We start from the raw sequence: 19,349 nt of genomic DNA, 5'->3' as shown, positions 1-19,349 counted from the left end.
GAAGTTCTGTGTTTTATTGCATTTTCTTTCCCATGTTATCAGCATTTAAGTGCTCTCGGAATAGTATGCTGTCAATAGTAAATCAATGAAAGTATATTATTCTCAAGGCACAAAAAGAGGGAATAAGTGAACAAACAATAGAAACGACTGCAATATATCTGTAATGTAAATATTTATATATATTTATTTTTCTAGTCTTTACAGTGCGATTAACATATAACACTGATCTTCATATTTTTAAATTTCTCTAATAATATTTTAATAAACTTCCAACTCTTTGTATCAAAAGATCTAATATACCGTATTTCAATCAAAAATATTCTTGTAGGCCTTAAACTACTTATAGTGTAGCCAAATCCAAACTATCACTTAACTCAGTATGATGTGCTTATTCCGTAGAAAATACAAAACCTCGATTTAGGGTCCGTTCAAAAATTTTGTGGCTCCTGATCCAAAAACTAACTATTGGCCAAGATCGCAATCTTTTGATCCATTCTTTTTTTTTTTTCATTCCTAAAATTCTTGTTAATAATTTTTCTGTTTTCAAATTTTTAATGTATTTTTCTATATAAATGTATTTTAATTATTTTATTTTAATTTTTTAAACATTTAGTTTGAAATTATTTACAATTTCCTATTTGATATATTTTTTCCACTTGTTTAAGTGTAATTTTGTCCCATATGTTTCAGTTCTTCGATAAAACTTTTTAATCTGTACTGTCTACTTCGTTACAGTTTCAAAATATGTTAATATTGAAAGTTGGTTGTAGTCTTTCTTCTTCTTCTTCCTCTCATTATTATTATTATTATTATTATTATTATTATTATTATTATTATTATTATTATTATTATTATTATTATTATTATTATTATTATTATTATTAAGACTACTGAAATTGACAAAACGTAGAGCATATAAAGGTAAAAACATAAAGAACTGGATTCGATTCCCGGCGGGAGCTCATGTGGTTCGGATTCCACGTTAATCAGTAGGTCCACGTCTCATATAGCCTCGCTGCTGAACGGGACGATAAACTCAAAATCAACTCAATAAAGAACTGGAAACTAATTTTACAAAAATTGAGATAGAGGAATCTACTGGTTTGCAGAATAACACACTTTCTTAAGAGCCTGACATACTAAACATTTGCCATTTTTCTTTTGCTTGTTTTTCGTAAGTGAAAGGAGATAATAAAGTGCAAGTTATCACAATCATAGATAATGTTATACTAGAACAGAAAATATTAACTTGGAGAATTTTCAGTGTTGAAATCCATAGAAATTACAGTGTAGACAGAATAACATTTCCCCAAAAATCTGAGTTAAGGGAGTGACTAGAGGAACGAACTCAACTGCATTTGATTACTTATCATGTTGTCTTGGAGTCTTGTGAACTACTTTTTAAATAATAGTTGTATTTAGTTCGTAATAAACAAAATAATTTTAAATTATTAAAATTAACACAATTATTAAAATTAAATAATAAAGTTATTTAAAAAACAGTTCACAGCATACTAAAAGAACATGACACGTAATCAAATGCAGTTGAGTTCGTTCCTCTAGTCGCTGCCTTAATGGGGGAAATGTTTTTCTGGCAACACTGTAACTTATATGGATGGCAACAGTGGAAATTCTTCAGATTTGTATTTTCTGTTATAGAATAACATTATCTATGATAGTGGTAAGTTGCATTTCATCATCTCCTTTCACTTATGAAAAACAAGCAAAACAAACATGGTTAATTTTGTATTATTTTTAGTATGTCAGGCTCACGACGAGTGGCATAATGGTCTTCAACAACTAATACCCAGGACAGTCTTGCTTCTCAGCTCTTCGACTTTTAATACTAAAATTTTTATTTTGACCATATTACCTAAAGTAAACAATAACAAAAGAATGAACTGTCTGTTTGTTTGTTTTTTTTTCCAGCATTACAGAAATATTATTCTTTTTCTCTTTTACCTTCATCATAGCTGGAAATATGTGTATTTTTTTTTTAAGTATGCATATATTTGTCTCCTTAAATGATAAACGGGACATTTAGCGTCGTGATCGTATTTTGTCGGAATACTGGGACATTCATTAAAAAATGGGACTTTACTCAATAATAATTTAACAGTGATTTATGTTTCAGTGAGTTCCATGGTTAGGATTTTATCTTGTTATACATTGAACAGTTCAAAAGAACGTTTCTTCAAAAACTGTGGAAAATATCAATTTTTCTGAAGCCTAACTGATAAATAGTCTGAACTTTTTCATGGTTAAATTACTAAAGTTTGCGCCTTCGGTTCAGGAAACCCGAGTTCATATAGTTTCGATTCAAACTGTAGAACCACGTCTCATATAGCTTCAGTGCTAAAACGGAATGCTAAATACAAAGCAAACGCTGTTACAGCTGAGCTCAATATTTTAAAAAATGTACACACGTTATGTTTTTATTATTTATCATTCATTTTATATGCATATTTGTTTGGCGCTCGATGGACCAATGGATTTGTATACATTGCATAATCAGAAACGAAAATGAATATACATACTTACATGCTTTTTTGTCAACAACTTCCGAATGATTCTCACTGTATTGCGAGCGGTAATAATACTTAGAAAAAAAAAATGCAAGGAAAAGGCGAATACTCACAGCAAAACACAAACCACTCCTCCAGGAAGTACTTTTCGGAGAACATTATCTCCATCTTCAGCCTAGACACAATTCGAAAAGAATTTAAAACATGGGGAGAAATGTGAATGGGTAAAAATGGTTAAAAAGGATTTGAAATATGTGAAGCATCTGTTTATGTTCGACAACAAGATTTATGCTTCGCATATTTTAAATCCTTTTTAACAATTTTTACCCATCCACATTTCTCCCTATGTTTTAAATCCTTTTCAAATTGTGTCTAGGCTGAAGATGGAGATAATGTTCTCCGAAAAGTACTTCCTAGAGGAGTGGTTTGTTTTTACTGTGAGTACTTGCCTTTTACTTGTACTTTTTCTAGCTTTCGAATAAATTGACAAAAATATAATGATTGACATTTAATATGCATTTATTCTCCATTTATCATATATAATATTACAAAAATTAGTTTCCTGTATTGCATAGAGGATTATTATTATTATTTTACGTCGAAGCTAGGTGATTCGACTCACGACATTGACAAAAGATGATATAGAATATATTCATATATACAAACTTTTGCTAGGGAAATGGAAAAATATAAGATAACATACATGGGAAACGGAAGATGATATATTTTTTAAATGAAATACAATTATGTCCTCAGGTGATAAGTAACACACGTGTAAAATAAAATGTATTAATTCGTATTAAACACAACATACTGAGCAAGGGTATTGATAAAAATGTATGAAAACACAATCACATAACAGTTTTAACACTAGCTGTGTCTTAAACAGACTTCCACTTCTTCTTTCTGATGAAGTCTGACGAAGACACAGCTAGTGTGTTGAAACTTTATATGATTGTGTTTTTATACATTTTTATCACATAGACTTGCTTAGTGTGTTGTTTTGTGTAGTTTGACAATATGAAAACAAGGCCTGATAGAATAATTAATTCGTATATATTGATCTTTTACAAATAACACAAGAATTCTGTATCATTTTGTTCAAGTTTAATATTAGTTCACTGACATTGTATGTTGATTTGGAGTTTCCTAATGTTTCCCCCAGAAATTCACTTATAGAGTGAAAGTATTGTACGGGTAAGTGCCACTTAAAAGGTGATAGTATAAAACTATTTTGTCACTCTTCAAGACGTAATAAACAAGATATTTCCACACTATCACCTTTTAAACAGTTTTAAAAATGTGTCAGTTAATTCCATTAAAGAAATGCATGTAGCAAGAAGTAGTTCGTTAAGGGGCATATATTTATTTACCTTTCACTTTTTTCTTCCAGCTTTATCTCTTCACGCCTAATCCTTTTACATTAGATGTGAAGTTCAATGAGAATAAAACGAGAATCATAGCTTCCCGCTTCTTAATCCAAGCTGTCAACATAACAGACGGAAATCACGAAAAGGAGATGGTAACAGATCTGAGAAAAATTTGTGACGAATCTTCACTTAATGTTACCGTGTTTCATCCTTACTTCGTATTCTTTGATCAGGTGAGTTAAGTAAGCAATTGCTCCAAAAGTAAGGTTCTAATGTTAAAAGTAATATGAACATATTGGCCTAAATAAATGTAGTACGACCCCGAATGCAAGTTACCCAAGTTTTTAAATGATTTTAATGGAGAAATAAGAGAACTCAGTGTAAAACATTACATTCATTTGAAAATATTATATGATGGAAGTCTTATCAATTTAAAATTCTGTTTAAGATTTAAATCCAAGTCTTTATTGCACCTTGCCGGTTGTCACTATATATTCCAAATGTCGTACTCTCATGGTATACTAAGATTGATTTTGAATATCCCGTAAAAACGTAGTCAGTTACATTACTAATAAATTTAAGTTATCAATCAATTCGAACCATAACATGATACATCACTATTAACTATTTCCCATATACATTGAACCTTGACGAATAATGTGAGAGGACGGAATGGTCACTTGAAAGTGATACAGATAGTACAGCCGGACGTAGTATGAAATATTTTTTTAAAGTATTAGGTTGTAGTTACAACACGAGTATGAATTTTAAGAAATTACTTTTATACTAAAAATATCATACTATATTCAGGTCAAAAGGGAATATTATTTTAGTATTACTGATTTATATTGGCAGTAAAATTATAATTAATACTGTATTCTCATGGATAACCTGTTTTATAGCATTAAAACTAGTATAGTAGTATAGCATTAAAACTAGTAAAACATTTGTAGGACCAGTGAACATATTAAGTAGAAAATGGAGGCAAAACGTCCATACATAAGGTCTTTCAAAAATTTGAGGAGAATAAAATGCAACTTTGCACAAGTCAAAATTTTACATTTTTTAAACAACTAACAAGAAAAAGAGAAGCCGGTGGCATAGCCCTGTACTCCAGCTGTCTTGGAAGCGAAATAGTATGATGGGAAAAGACCTTATACTGTGAGGCTTCATCCTGCGTGATGTTCTGTTCACCTGCTAACTAGAGTCGATATAAAGTAAGGTTTTGGTTTGGAGCTCACATTACTAGTATGTCCCGTACTTTATAACCTTGATGTTGCAGAAGAACAAAAAACACAAATATCCTTGGTGTTGCACAAGAACCCAAAATACAAATATCCTCGATGTTGCACAAGAACACAAAACACAAATATTCTTGGTATTACACAAGAACGCAAAACACAAATGTTCTCGGTATTTCACAAGAACGCAAAACACAAATATTCTCGGTGTTGCACAAGAACGCAAAACACAAATATTCTCGGTGTTGCACAAGGAAGCAAAATACAAATAACCTCTGTGTTGAACAAGAACGCCAAACACAAATATCCTCGGTGTTGCAAGGACGCAAAACACAAGTATCCTCAGTGTTGCACAGGAACGCAAAACAAAAATATCCTCGTTGTTGCACAATAACGCAAAACACAAAATTTCAATCCATGAAAAAGAGAAGTTTTCAAATTAATCTTATTTAATAGTAAAATTCCAATAACAAACTCTGACTACGGAAACTTAGATAAAGTATGGATATGATTTGGAATAACTATTTACTTAATAAAAATAAGCAAACTAGTGGACGAAACTGAACGACCAAGTTCTATGTGCAGAGCTTACGTGAACTAAAAATATTTTTACTGTGAAGCTTTAAAATCTTCAGTGTCTTCTTCTCTTTCCAAAATATTTATAGAACCTCAAACTACGTTCTTGATTAGGGCTTCAATACTCAACTGAAATAACTGAAGAACTTACATTTACTTATACACAGAAAACAAAGTTAAGTAAGACTGTTTATTATTTTAGTATCCACACTGTGTCTAGCGAAGTCTTGCTTGAATTATTGAGCTCTTTATATTTAGTATATTATTATTGTTTAAAATTTGACAGCTTTTAAGAGATGTTTTATTTTGTATCTGTTACAAGTTTCACATATATTTGTTTCGAACTAATATGTAATGTAAGGTCTGAAGGAAGTAAAAAAAACAAAAATAAATAATAATACTGTATTAAACAAGGAAAATCGTACAATAACGTGAAGTGACCCTGCTGAACCTTTTTGGATCAAACTTTAGCTTTCGTTTTTGTAAAAAATTGAAAGAATTTTAATAATAGAGTATTTCATAGCAATAATAATGAATATTTAGATAAATATGATATGCTTAATGTTCTTTAAGACTTTATTCACATTTTGAAAAATTCCTGAAAAATTTTACTTATCTGTATGTAGTAGAATCATAATTTTCACTGGAATTAAGTCCAAAATCAAAATTATTAGGTACTCATTTTTCTGGTAAGTATTCTGGACATTTACGTTACATTCAATTGTACATAGATGCGTAATGCAATACAGCCTTAACACTACAATCATATTCATAGCTACTATATACTCGTATCAGTTGTGAGTTCAAGAGGAAAATAAATAAATAAACCATCTTTGTCAGTCAATAAATTGCCTCACATTAACGTTGAGGAATTCTAAGCATGTTCATATTAATGATATTTTGTGAACTTTCACGAGAATCTTCTCTAAGGTTTGTGCATATTATGTTTAGCATCTAATAGTATCTGTACTTGATTTTAGTATCTGAATCTTGGAATCACATACATTCGTGATTCAGTTCTTTTTAAATGTATGATTGTTATCTTTCTTCTTCTTCTTTTTAAAAACCGATCTTACAAAATGGATAATACAGATCTTCTTTTGAGTTCATGTTCATATTTGCGGATGAATTCATTATATATGTATTCTTTTGTCTTTTAAGAATTGCAACCACTTCGCTTGCAAGTTTGCAATTCACAAAATCATGTTATCATAGAAATAGAAGATCCATAATAACTTTTCATCAACTTTATTAATAATGCTTATTCTAGGTTTCTAGTTATTTTACATACTTTCTAATACTCGTAATGAATTTATATGTTAAATAGATCACTAATAATCAAAGATGTTATAAAATAGAGGATATGCCTATATAACAAAATCTTGAAGCCATACGTCACACCCATCCCCACTCTGCCCACTCCGCTCAATAAGATCGCAATGTTTTGAGCCAACATTCATGGCGGAAACGAAAGTAGCCCATCACACGATGACGGAAACGAGAGTAGCCAATCAGACGCGCCGATGCTCGGTTTTTTTTTCTTCATTGAGTTAATACGATGAAGATACACATGGGCAGGCTCTGTATTTTATAACATCCTTGCAAATAACCAAAGGAATACAATCATAAATTATTTTTTTTCTGAAGGTAGTTTATTGCCTATTAGATATGTCTTTGTTTGTCATGAATTATCCACAACTCTGTTTTTATCAAAAACTACGTAATTGACGTAATATGCAATTCAAGTTTCAATAAAGAGATAGAAGTAGATGTCTACAGAATCAAATAAACTTCATAGATATCAGATACAAGCGATGAAGAAGTAAAGAATTGAAAGCCAGAAAAGTAGACAAAATATGACCAAGGATGAAAAAGAACAGGAAACAAACTAGAATGAAATCAGTAATATCAACCAGCAACATATTCATTTAAAAAAATCGCTGGCGGGGTGATTGATCGCTTAAATATATTGCTACTCATAACTGACCTGCTCGTGACAATGGTCTGTTATAAATCTAACTTGATTTCTCTTTGTTGTTGCTTGTAACACAGCAAAACCTATATTGTTTCATGCAGTATGTTATGCGGTATATCATAACAATCGTTGTATGCAGTATGCCATAACCAGGATGAGATTAAGGGCGGAGCCAATGGAGCTCAGGCTTAGGGGGGCCTCCACAAATCCCTCTCTATAGTATTAAAATATAGCAATAAATGTCAGATCCATGCTTTTTTTTTTTCCGCTCGCGGTATCGCTAGAGTTAAGTCTTCTTCCACCAGCGTCTTCACGATACTTACTTTGTGAGGGAGTGAGCTATTTTGGGCCTCTATTACAAACCAAATTATTAGCTTGTGGTGACAATTCCTTTGAAATATCTGTCATTACTTAGAGCAAATCTTGGAGGTTTTCCAAATCTCCTTTATTCTATTAGTATTTTACAGGGACTGTTGACCATTTGGCTTGTATTTGACATTTGTGTGTTACACTGCAGTATATGAGCATTTAACTGTTAACAATGAATGTAATTAAACTAATTATTGTAAACTTGGAGCAGGTTAAAATATTACAGCATAGTTTTCGGTGTTTCGATAAGCCTATGAGGCTGTGGAAGGCAACAAAGAAAACTTATGCGCTGGAATTATTCGTAACATAGAACCCCCTTGAAATAGTCGGCTCCTCCAGGGCCCCAAAAGCTTTAATGCGCCCCTGGTCATAACAATGTGCCGAGAGAGATGAAATGCGCAAAGCACACACATATTCATTAGAAATTTTGAATGCGATTTAATTAGTATAATCTTGAGAATTTTAAAGAGTGGAGTGCGCTCTAACTTACAATATAACTTTGGGAAGGTCTTGGTATCAACCAAGAGGTGATCTTACAACTATGATAAAAGCAGTTTGGTATTGCCAAGCCTTCATTAATAAACTTGTAATATATGTATGATTCAGTGTCAAAGGTGACTACGCTCATTTTTTGGGATTATTGTCCTAATGAACAAACATCTTATGTGTGGCGTTGAAAAAAAAAAAAAAAAAGTTTTCGCATATTTCACCCTTCAACCTCGCGAAACTTCGTGAATGGCGCTTAGTCATCTGAGACATTGAACCATCTATTCAATCAATAAGAAATATTTATATTGTAGCTTGATAAAAATAGGATGACTTATTATATATATTTCACTACTTTCTTTTTATTTTCAGTTCCAACTGGTACGCCCAACATCTATCCAATGTATGATAATTGCAGCCGGTGTAATGATGGTCATTGCCCTAATCTTTATACCCAATATTCTCTGCTGTTTCTGGATAGCTTTCTCAATCATCTCTATTGAAGCTGGAGTGGCTGGTTACATGGCTCTTTGGAACGTCAACTTGGATTCCATTTCAATGATTAACTTAATCATGTGCATAGGCTTCTCGGTAGATTTCTCTGCTCATATTTGTTATGCTTACATGTCTGCAAAAGTAAAGAATCCTGAGGAACGTATCAAAGAATGTCTCTATGGGTTAGGGCTTCCAATTTTACAAGGAGCTCTGTCTACTATTGTAGGTGTTGCTGCCTTGTCCTTTGCTAGGAGTTATATCTTCTTAACATTCTTTAAGACTGTATTCTTAGTCATCTTCTTTGGTGCGATGCATGGTCTGTTTCTGCTACCAGTTCTTCTATCCTTATTTGGTCCTGGTTCTTGTTCAAGTAAAGAGGAGGAAAAACCCACAGAGAAGCCTTATCCGCATCCATATTGCATTCCACATCCTTCTCTTCAGGCTATGAACAATATTCGGAGTAATGGAGATGTTAAGTCACCTCCTCCTATATTACCAAATCTACAAGTGATTCATGTACCATCCTTAAAGCCAGGTCATTACATATCTTCTGCTGTGGTTCCTCCACCAAGCCTTCCAGCTCATATGTTAAACTATGGTTCCAAATATGATGGTTCCGGTGACCGTAACTCCCTGGAGAAAGATCTCGGTATTGGAACATCTGGAGAGGAATCTAGCGAGTCTAGTTCTAATCGTTCACAGCGCCAAAAGGGCAGCAACGAAGACAATGCGTGGCGTAAAAAGCCGAGATCTTTCCAACCCCCTCACATCATGGAGGTCTACAATAACTCAGGATATGTGAGTGACGAGGAGCATAGGGACAAACACAAAGGTGGTGGTGAATATCGATGGTCACGCTCTCGTGAACGAGAGACCACTCGAGAAGGAAGTAATAACAGCGCATCGCACTCCGCACCACCCAACAATATGCGCAGGTATTCATCTCCACCAGAGAACCACAGGCGATCAAAGTCACATGGCCATCGGAATTCAGGATACATTGGAGAAATGAAGTTTCCTTGACCAAGGTGCAGCTCTGCGTATGTGTGGGCAAGAGTGAATGTGTACAGGCATACATGATGCGTGTGAGTTCCGTTCCGTATAGCGTTAAAAATAATTATATATAAAGGAAAAAAAAGAAGAAAAGTGTATTGAGTTTATGTTACCATAGGAAAGTCATGCAACTTTTTGTGTGTACAAGATCTTTTTTTAATATATATAAATAAAATGACATGAGTGCCATGTCATGTATAAAGTTTTTTTTTACATGTAATGATACATGTTTTCCGCGTAACGGTTGTGACTTGTGGTTTGGTGTTTATCGTTCAATTATTGAAATGAAGACAAAGCGGACTAAAGAAGAATGCAATTGGATTTTTTATAACACAAATGCATTTGAAAAACAATGAAAAAAATCATACATGACCGCTATTATATAAGAAATACCTTTTAAGGTTGTTGACATACTCAAGGCTGCATTACCTGTGATTGTCTCTTGTGTGTACATATACTTGTAGAAATTTATATATATACATATTTTTCTACATCTTAAAGAGTGTTCTTTTGTAACATAATTCTACCCTTTGCAAAGTGACTACGACTTCGTTGTTTTCCTTTTTCTGAAAAAACAAAACAACAAAAACATACATTTCTCAATATCTTATGTTCTGGTGATTGTCACTGTGTGTGTGTATGAAGGGTTTTACAATGTTGCATCCTAAACATTTTATATATATATATATATATGTATTTATTAACATTACTCTCATTTCAAACCCAAATTTTTTTTTATCAAAGGACTACTATTTCTGCCACTGAAAGTAAACTTGATTTAAGGAGAAACAAGCCGTTTGTAACTTTATGCTGGGAGTTGGGGTGTTTGGATGCAACAAAACGAAATGTATATTATGTTAAAAGTATATTTATATATTTGTACATCTTTTAATATGAGGTGTTGTAAAATATTTTTTAAAAAATAAGTCATTTTAGGGTGTTACCATGGTTTATAAATCATTCCCAAATTGGAATGGAAAAGTATTGTATTGCGTCTATATGTAAATATATATATTGTATATCTTGCTCAAGATTTGAAAGAGCAGTTCCTTTGTATGTGATTTTTTTTGTATCGCCAGCTGACAAGAAAAATATACTGAATAATTGAAAAAAGTGATTTTTAAAAATAATATATATATCCATAAATATATAAAAAAAATTGTCAGCATCACAAAATAGTCTTCTTAAAAATGCGTACTGACATTTTTATTTGGGGGCATTGAATAGAGATTTTTTTAAAATGTAGATAAATTGTAAAGATAAGAATAACAATCGCAGAGTATTTTGAACTTCTGTAGAAGTGAAATAATTCTGTAGAGTTGCTATATCTTTTCTTCTTAAAATAAAATAAAAATAAAATACCTTCAAATGAAATGTGTTAGCTACATATAGCTATGAGAAGGAATAAAACAGAGGAAACTATTTCGTGTTTCAAATAATCTGTAGTTTCTTTATGATTTTTTACGTCTGTTTTAAATCTTTCAATGATCAAAAAATTATCTTGTTTATAAAATTTGTGGTCTATTCTAAGGTATTCTTGACTCAATTTTATTGATATCCTGTTATGAATCAGATAAAGTAATAAATACATGCGTAATAAATATATATTGTTTTGTTTGTTTTATTATCTGATCAATTTAGAATTATACTAAATAAATAAATTGTTTTTGTAGTATATATATATATATATATAAACAGGGAGTTACAAAAATTTGTCACAATATTTAGGGAATAGATTTCTGACATCAAAATAAGAAAAAAGTTCATACGGATCTGTGGTCGGAAGTGCATAGTTTCGTAGCTATACATGTAGGGTGCCGAAAACGTGAAAAAAATGAACTTTAAAGGTCCATAGTTCCACTACTATAGGAGCAATCGTAGTCGGGTCAAGATATCACCGAGGAACTAGTATGTGAATTATCCAAATATCCATCTTTCAGAACCTGCGGTACTTGCACAATCATATTTAGAGAGGTTGTTTCTGAGTACTTGATCACTCTCCACCTACCTCTCTAAAAAGGAGTGTGCAAGTACTGGAGCAATCTTAAACATAGATGTTTGAATAGTTCACATACCAATTCCTCAGTGACGTCTTCACTCAACTGCGATAGGTTCCATAGTAGTAGAGCTAATGAACTTTTGAAGTTCACTTATTTCACGTTTTCGGCACCTTATAACTCCGAAACTATCCACTTTTGAGCACAGGTCCATATGAACTTTTTTTTTTTTTAATGATGTGTGGAATCTGTTCCCAAATTTTGTGTTACATTTTTTTAACACCCTGTATATATTCGGAAGGTCCTTATATTCGACTTCCCAGGCTTCTTATAAGTCTCATGTCACTAAAATGGTTCCATATCAGATCAAAGTACCCATGAGGAAAGGCAACTCAATTCAATAATATTAAATGGTGTCAAAGCGACCTTAAGTTTTAATACATTTACAGTATACAATATGAGGCAAAGATGTAGAATAGATCTTTGTAAGTTGGAAATTGCTGGAGTGAGTAAGACCATATCTTGGAAAGGGGTAATGGATGTAGAACTGCATCTGTTACTGAGTAGTATGATCATGTAGGCCATTTTGAAGTCCGATATCTAGGATTCAAGTCATAAATTTTTAATAGGAAAAGGTCATGTGACATACTATTTTGCGGTAACTTTTCACCACAAACAATTATATTATTTTTAACTTATCTATAAACATTTAATACTTGTTATCTTCATATCATACAAGGTCTGGTTTAAAAAATAACGGTACTGGTGCCAAATGTACGGTTTATTGTCAGAAACTTACAAATTAAAGATGATCCCCTTCACATACTCTCCTCCCCCTCTCTGTACACGATTACATGCAAGGTTTTTGTTCTTGAAAGTAGTTGTGGAAATCGTCTGGTCTCACTATCTTGAGTGTAGCTGCTGTTTTCTGCTTTACCTATTCCACAGTCTGAAAAAGAATTCCCTTGAGGTCGGATTTCACTTTCGGAAAGAAAAAAGAAAGAAAGAAATACACACGGTACCGAGTCCGGCGAATAAGGTGGCTCTTCCAACCAGAGGCGTCATTTAGGGAGGGCAGGAGGGGGCAATTGCCCCCCCCCAAGAGTTTGAGGAATATATATACTTTAATCGATTGCCTACTAATATACTAGTACAAAATCAGAAAGTCTTATGTCTGGGGTGCTTTTGCCCCCCTGAAGCGAAGTCTGAAATGACGCTCCTGCTTCCAACACTGGAGTCTTCTTATCTGTCAGAAACTGCTTAACTATTAAAGCAGTATACAAAGGAGCATTGTCGAGATGCATAATTCATTCATTGTTTTTCCACAAAGCCTTTTCTTTCGCAGCTTCACTAAAACCCGCTGATAACACTGCTTATTCATTATATGACCTCATAGTCCTTTCAATCACGAGGAGGCCATTGATACCAAAAAACACAATGAGCATGGCCTTCACTTTCAATTTGCTCTTGCGTACCTTTTTCATTCGCGGTGATGAGGGAGTTTTTCACGGCATAGATTTCTTTTTTGTTTTAGGATCATACTCACCAACGATGATTTTCGTTAATAAGTCCGGCTCTCCCACTGCACACGTGCTTTCGGAAGTACTTCTATTTCTGAGTGAAGTTTTTTGGCATCATTTTAGCGCAAACTTTGCGCATGTTCAAATGGTCGTGCGCGGGCAGACTTCTTATTGATGCCAAACATGTCTTCTATCATTTGAACGCTAAGCCTACTATCTTTCAGGATAATGTCAGTTACTTTTGCCACATTTTCTTCTGTTGTTGCTGTGACAGAACGACTCGGTCTTTTATCATCATCAACGTTCTCACGTCCCTCGCTGAAGCGTTTGTGTCTCTCAAACACTTGCGTACGTGACAATCGTACTATCACCATACACATTCTCCAACAGTTTCACACGCTCGCTCGGTGATTTTTTTTTCATTTCACAACGAATTTCAAGTTAATACGCTGCTCAATTTTCACATTTGCTATTCTTCCGGCAACACGATTGCATACCTCTCTCTCTCTTCAATCGCTGCTCACAGATTAAACCCGACTGAGAGCGACGACTCTTATATATAATTCTCTGCTGAGAAGTTCAAGGCTGCTCAGCGAGCATGCGCTCCCTCCTGCTCTACGTATATTACTTACATGGTTCCAGTCCTGTCATGTTTTAGCCAAGCCTCATATGTTTGTTTGTATATATGTTTAATATAATGAAGATATACTAAATAAAAGCAGTGACTAGATCGTATGCGTGTATAGATGGAAAGTCGAGACAAATCGACTATATGACTATTAATTACATTTGAAGAATGAGGGTACAGTAGCTCAGTGGTATAGCGTTCACCTCTAATGCAAAGAGTTCCTGGTTAGATTCCAGGCCATGTGAGTTTGTGATGGACAACATCGTGTCCGTGGATTTTCCTGGAACTTTCTTCGTTTCCTCCCACATTGTCATTTCATCAACAAATTCCATAATTATTCGTTTTCATTAGTTTCCTTTGGCCTAAGGGTAGAAACGTGATACGTAGAAATCAGAGCTTTATTTTTTTTTAATTTAAAATATAAGAAACGCGTACGTTTTTTCTTTTTTTCTTTTTTTCTTTTTCTTTTTTCTTTTTTTTTTTTTTACAACTTTTGTGTTCAAAAGGTTTTTCTGAATTACTTAAATCATAATTTTTGAATCTTTAAACTTATTATCCTTAATTTTTGTGAGGAAAAAATTCAATTTAAACACACTGTAAATAGATCTCACATGACAATGGTTTTATATAGCTTGACTTTTTTTTTATTAACCATCCTATGTAAGGTTTTGTATATATTTATGTTTCAAAAATCTAAATTAAGTTGTAGCCAGAAAACCTTATACACTGAATTCGATTGCTTGAAAAGGGTGATTAGAATTCGAAAATTTGTGTTAAAAAATTATAGTGAAATTGAAATTCTTGTTGTGACTTCTAAAAATCTGACCTTTCCTGTAAAATTCTTATAATTTCTTATAATTACTGTTAGCTATTCCGTTCTTACATATTTCTCCAAAAACATATAAAGCGCACAGATTTAAAACAAAAAGGTCTAAAACATATAAAATACACAGATTTCTAAAAACAACCATAAAGCACTCAGATTTCTCCAGAAACATATCAAGCACAGATATTTTTCAAAAAACATATAAAACACTGAGATTTCTCCAAAACATATAAAGCACACAGATTTCTCCAAAACATATAAAGCACACAGATTTCTCCAAAAACATATAAAGCACAAACCTAAAACAAGTGACTTGTGTTTATGTTACGGTGATGTGTATGCTACGCAGTATACATTATATCATATATAACCATAGTTAGTCATGAGTGAGATTTAAGCAGTGATCGGTCTTTCGCTCTCTCTCTTTAATAGCAAAATGAAAAGAAGTTATTTGTTAAAAAAATTTATTTCTATTAATGTAAAAATGTTAATTGACTTGTTTTTTGAGCATTTGAACGGAAAATTTCTTGGTAGAATAAATACCAATCAAAGCTTAATTTTGCTAAAGAATAATATATAATGCTAGAGGATTATTTTTGTTTTTAAATCACAAATGTGCAATAGTTTCAAAGCTTCAGTTTAGTTCTTCACCTTAGCATTCGTCATTTTAGTGACCGATTAACCATTTCAATAAGATGTATATCGTGTCGTAAGCGTTCTGTAAGTCTTCATTTTGTTTTAACGTTCGTTCGTTGCATTTGTAAAATGAGTAGGAAAAGTGTAAAATAGAAAATGAAAATCCAATGTATCAGGAGCGGTTGGACAATGACTTTTCCGTAAACCACGTGGGTAAGCAGCAATGCAGATTGTGTCTGTGCTTAAATAACATAAATGAGGAAACAATATTCAACTGCGGCGACGGAACTACGCTAGTTGTCACCCGGAACAAGAACTCACCTTAGCGCCCCCCTCCCCTGACCAACCAAAACGCTCCTCGATTACACCTAATATTGGCATTACTCAGTAATTCTCCTAATCCATTTTGTCTTCAAGTGGTAAAGTTTGATTTCAAAATTGGTGTATCGTCAGCTTCTGTAATAGTTACGAATTCCTCCGCTTGGCAGCGCTTGACTCAATTGATAGGGTAACATACAGACGCTTGGAAGAAAGAAGTTATTTACAAAACAAACTCGCAAAGAACAAATACGGGTCTAGTGGTAGTATTGTTTCTTTCTTTCTTAATATCGGGGGAGTTTTGCCCTCCCAAAGTTGGGTGGTTGTGGTCCTAAGTATTCATTATGATTAAAACAGAGGAATTATCAAAATATAAAATAATTCTGTATTTTAATTTTGTGCTTGTATCGGTGCAGTTTTTAAGAATGTTTACTGCCTCAAGAACTGTCCCTATCGGTTCTCTTTCAAGCAAGATGTTTTCCTTTTTTCTGGGGGGGGGAGGGGTATTGTTATATTACCAGCCATGAAATCAAGAGATTCCAACATGGAACATCAGGAAGTATGTATAAATGTAGTCAACGGGACTTAATACTGTATTTATGATATTTTCCCACTCCACCCAGTTAAGTAATTTGTAATTAATTTCTCATCAATACTTTTTATGGCCATATACTAAAGAAGATGATGGGAATGAATGAAATGTTGGAATGAAGAAAGTGGGAGGAAACACACGTATACGGTGTTCATCCAACACGAAACCCACTAGACGCGACCTGGAATCGAACCAGGGGCCGCAAGTAATTTACAATATAGGAAATAATTTGTGACACTGAAAGAATAATAATCTTACTATGCACAGAAGTATACATATTATTTTTGTGTTTAAGAGGTATGCTTGATTCACAAAATTCCTCCAATTTAAAACATCGTTACAGTTAAGAACTGAAATAAAGAAGACACAATAGTCAAATATACATATAATATAATGTACAGAATGAATGTTAAACCAAATCAAATCAAATGAACATTGATAATAGCCGAAATATCTAGTCCTTGCAATCGCAGTTCGTTCTTTTTTTCTACTTTGAGATATATACCTACCATTCCCAATAGAGAAATTCCTATATTCAAGATATTTTCAGCATCAAATTTAGTGATTTCGAATTCACGGTTAATTCCCATCGATTGAAAACTAACAAATCATTCCAAATATTAATATTTAGTAAATCATGTCTCGAAGGAGAAAAAGTCCTATCACTGGTCTAATTCCTAGCTCTGTCTCTTTCATGCACATGATCCCGTGTTCGATTTCCGGCGGAAAGCATAAAAAATTAATCTCAAATCATTCACTTTCAATAATCATCTGTCTTCTTTAGCCTAATTTGTTGGAATTTTAAACTATTTTTTTTATTATTATTATTTTCGAAGGAAAACATCTTAGATTTCATACTTCTTTATAGTAGAACAGCAGACAAAAATACGTGGTTACTGAAAATGGACTTTTTGTCCCTTATATTCATACAAAGAAATGCTAACAAAATGCGTATTGTCGGAAAGACGTATTTCTGTACCCTAAAGAAAATAAAGCGGAAAATATTTACGGTAGCGATGATTTTTATTCAGAAAAACTTGGCGAGTAGCATTTCAGATTTCAATGAAGTCATATAAAAATTTGAAGTTCGAAAAGAACGAAGAAAGACCTTTTATTTTGAAATAATGCATAGCTTATTTAATTAAATAATTTTTGTTTAACTGCTTGCTTGAATATATGCAATTTCCTTGCTTTTTTCTTCTTTTGGGTTAACACCATCATTCATGGCTTACAGCACATACTATATATTCAATTTATCTCTTGTTCAATAACACGAGTGTAGAAGTTTTGTACCTGGGTATATAAATAGTTTATGAACGTACATTTATAGTGGTTGTTTCAAATAAAGAAAATAGCTTATATATTAAATCAATATTAGAGAATACACTTCGATCAATAAATATACAAATATAGCTTAAAAAGACTTTCCTCTTCAAATTTCCTGAATATTTTTTGGATAAAACTCAAGAACGCTGGGGGAGGGAAACACTTGCGTGCATCTACATACCTTTGATATTGCAACCGGTGCTTCTCCAGACTACGAACCGCTACTGTTAATTTATGAAATTGATATACTTTGAAAAAAAAAATATGATTTTTTTTAAAGAAAATGATTTGCCCAGTTCATTACCCTGCACTTGCACAGACTTTTGAGAGAAATTTATGACAATCCTAAATAGGTATAGTCTAAGTATTTAGCCAAGAAATCGTAGCAGAAGGTGTAATTCCTCGAAGAGTGTCAATTCTCCAGAACATACATCGTAAGAGGAACAGATTAATAAATGAAGTGAAAATTTTATATACATGTAATATAGGTAAAAAGAACACAAAAATAATTATATATATATATATATATATATATATATATATATATACAAGGGGCAGTCGAAAAGTACCCGAAATTTCACTACAGTTTTATTACCCCGATATACAGTAAGTATACATTTATTTAATCGTCTTCAACGTTGCCATCTTCGAAACAAATACACTTGCTCCACCGATTTACTGATTACTGGAAACACCGGCGAAAATCCTGTTTTGGTATCTTCGTTCGTTTTGATCTCTTTTTTCACGGGTACCTTTGAGGTCTATTTTTAGCTTTGGAAAGAGCCAAACATCCGATGCTGCTAAACTGTTTTTAAGGTTATCAAAGTCTCTGAAGCAGATTTCTCTGATTTCCACATTAACTTGATGTTTGCGCGTTGCTCGATCTGCGCCAACTGATCTTCACACACTGTTCCGTTCTGCTATACTGCTCGTACATTGTCTGTTATATCTTGTTCCTACTTTTAAATTTATAATTAGGCAACCTGAGAAGTGTAAAAAATGCCAAAGCTGAAACATTCCGGGAACTTTCTGACCGGCCCTCGTATTAATGGGAAAATAATACTTTTTTGTTTATTCTTCTTTTTCCACTTTGTAATCTATTTCTTCTTCTTCATCATGAATTTATATGTTTTTAGCTCTCTATTGGCTTTTCCTATCTATATATATAAAAGAGAACGCACAAAATCCTTTGTCCGCTCATCACGCTAATACGGCTGAACCGATTTCTTTCATTTTTGGGGGGTTGTTAGGATTTGGACCCTAGATGGTTTTTATCATATCACTTTAATTTTCAATTACCAGTGTCTTGAGATAATTGACCAATCAGGTGTTCATACGTAGAAAAAATCCTTTGTCCGCTCATCACGCTAATACGGTTGAACCGATTTCTTTCATTTTTGGGGGGTTGTTAGGATT

The 19,349-nt window shown here is 33.0% G+C and overlaps 1 protein-coding gene across 2 annotated transcripts in view; it reads left to right on the top strand.

Moving 5' to 3' along the window:
- Window positions 1-11,693, top strand: part of Ptr (patched domain-containing protein) — a 437,818-nt gene extending 426,125 nt beyond the window's left edge. For both annotated transcript variants that reach the window (XM_081740393.1, XM_081740392.1), the window contains 2 exons: window positions 3,919-4,128; window positions 8,915-11,693. In XM_081740393.1, coding sequence (XP_081596519.1) covers window positions 3,919-4,128; window positions 8,915-10,060 — 1,356 coding nt within the window. In that variant the 3' untranslated portion in view covers window positions 10,061-11,693. The remainder of the gene's footprint in view (window positions 1-3,918; window positions 4,129-8,914) is intronic.
- The last annotated feature ends 7,656 nt before the right edge of the window (window positions 11,694-19,349 follow it).

Source organism: Thermobia domestica, chromosome 15, assembly GCF_964235325.1.
Source record: "Thermobia domestica chromosome 15, izTheDome1.hap1.1, whole genome shotgun sequence".
NCBI lineage: Eukaryota > Metazoa > Arthropoda > Insecta > Zygentoma > Lepismatidae > Thermobia > Thermobia domestica.
This window is presented reverse-complemented; position numbering and strand designations above follow the sequence as displayed.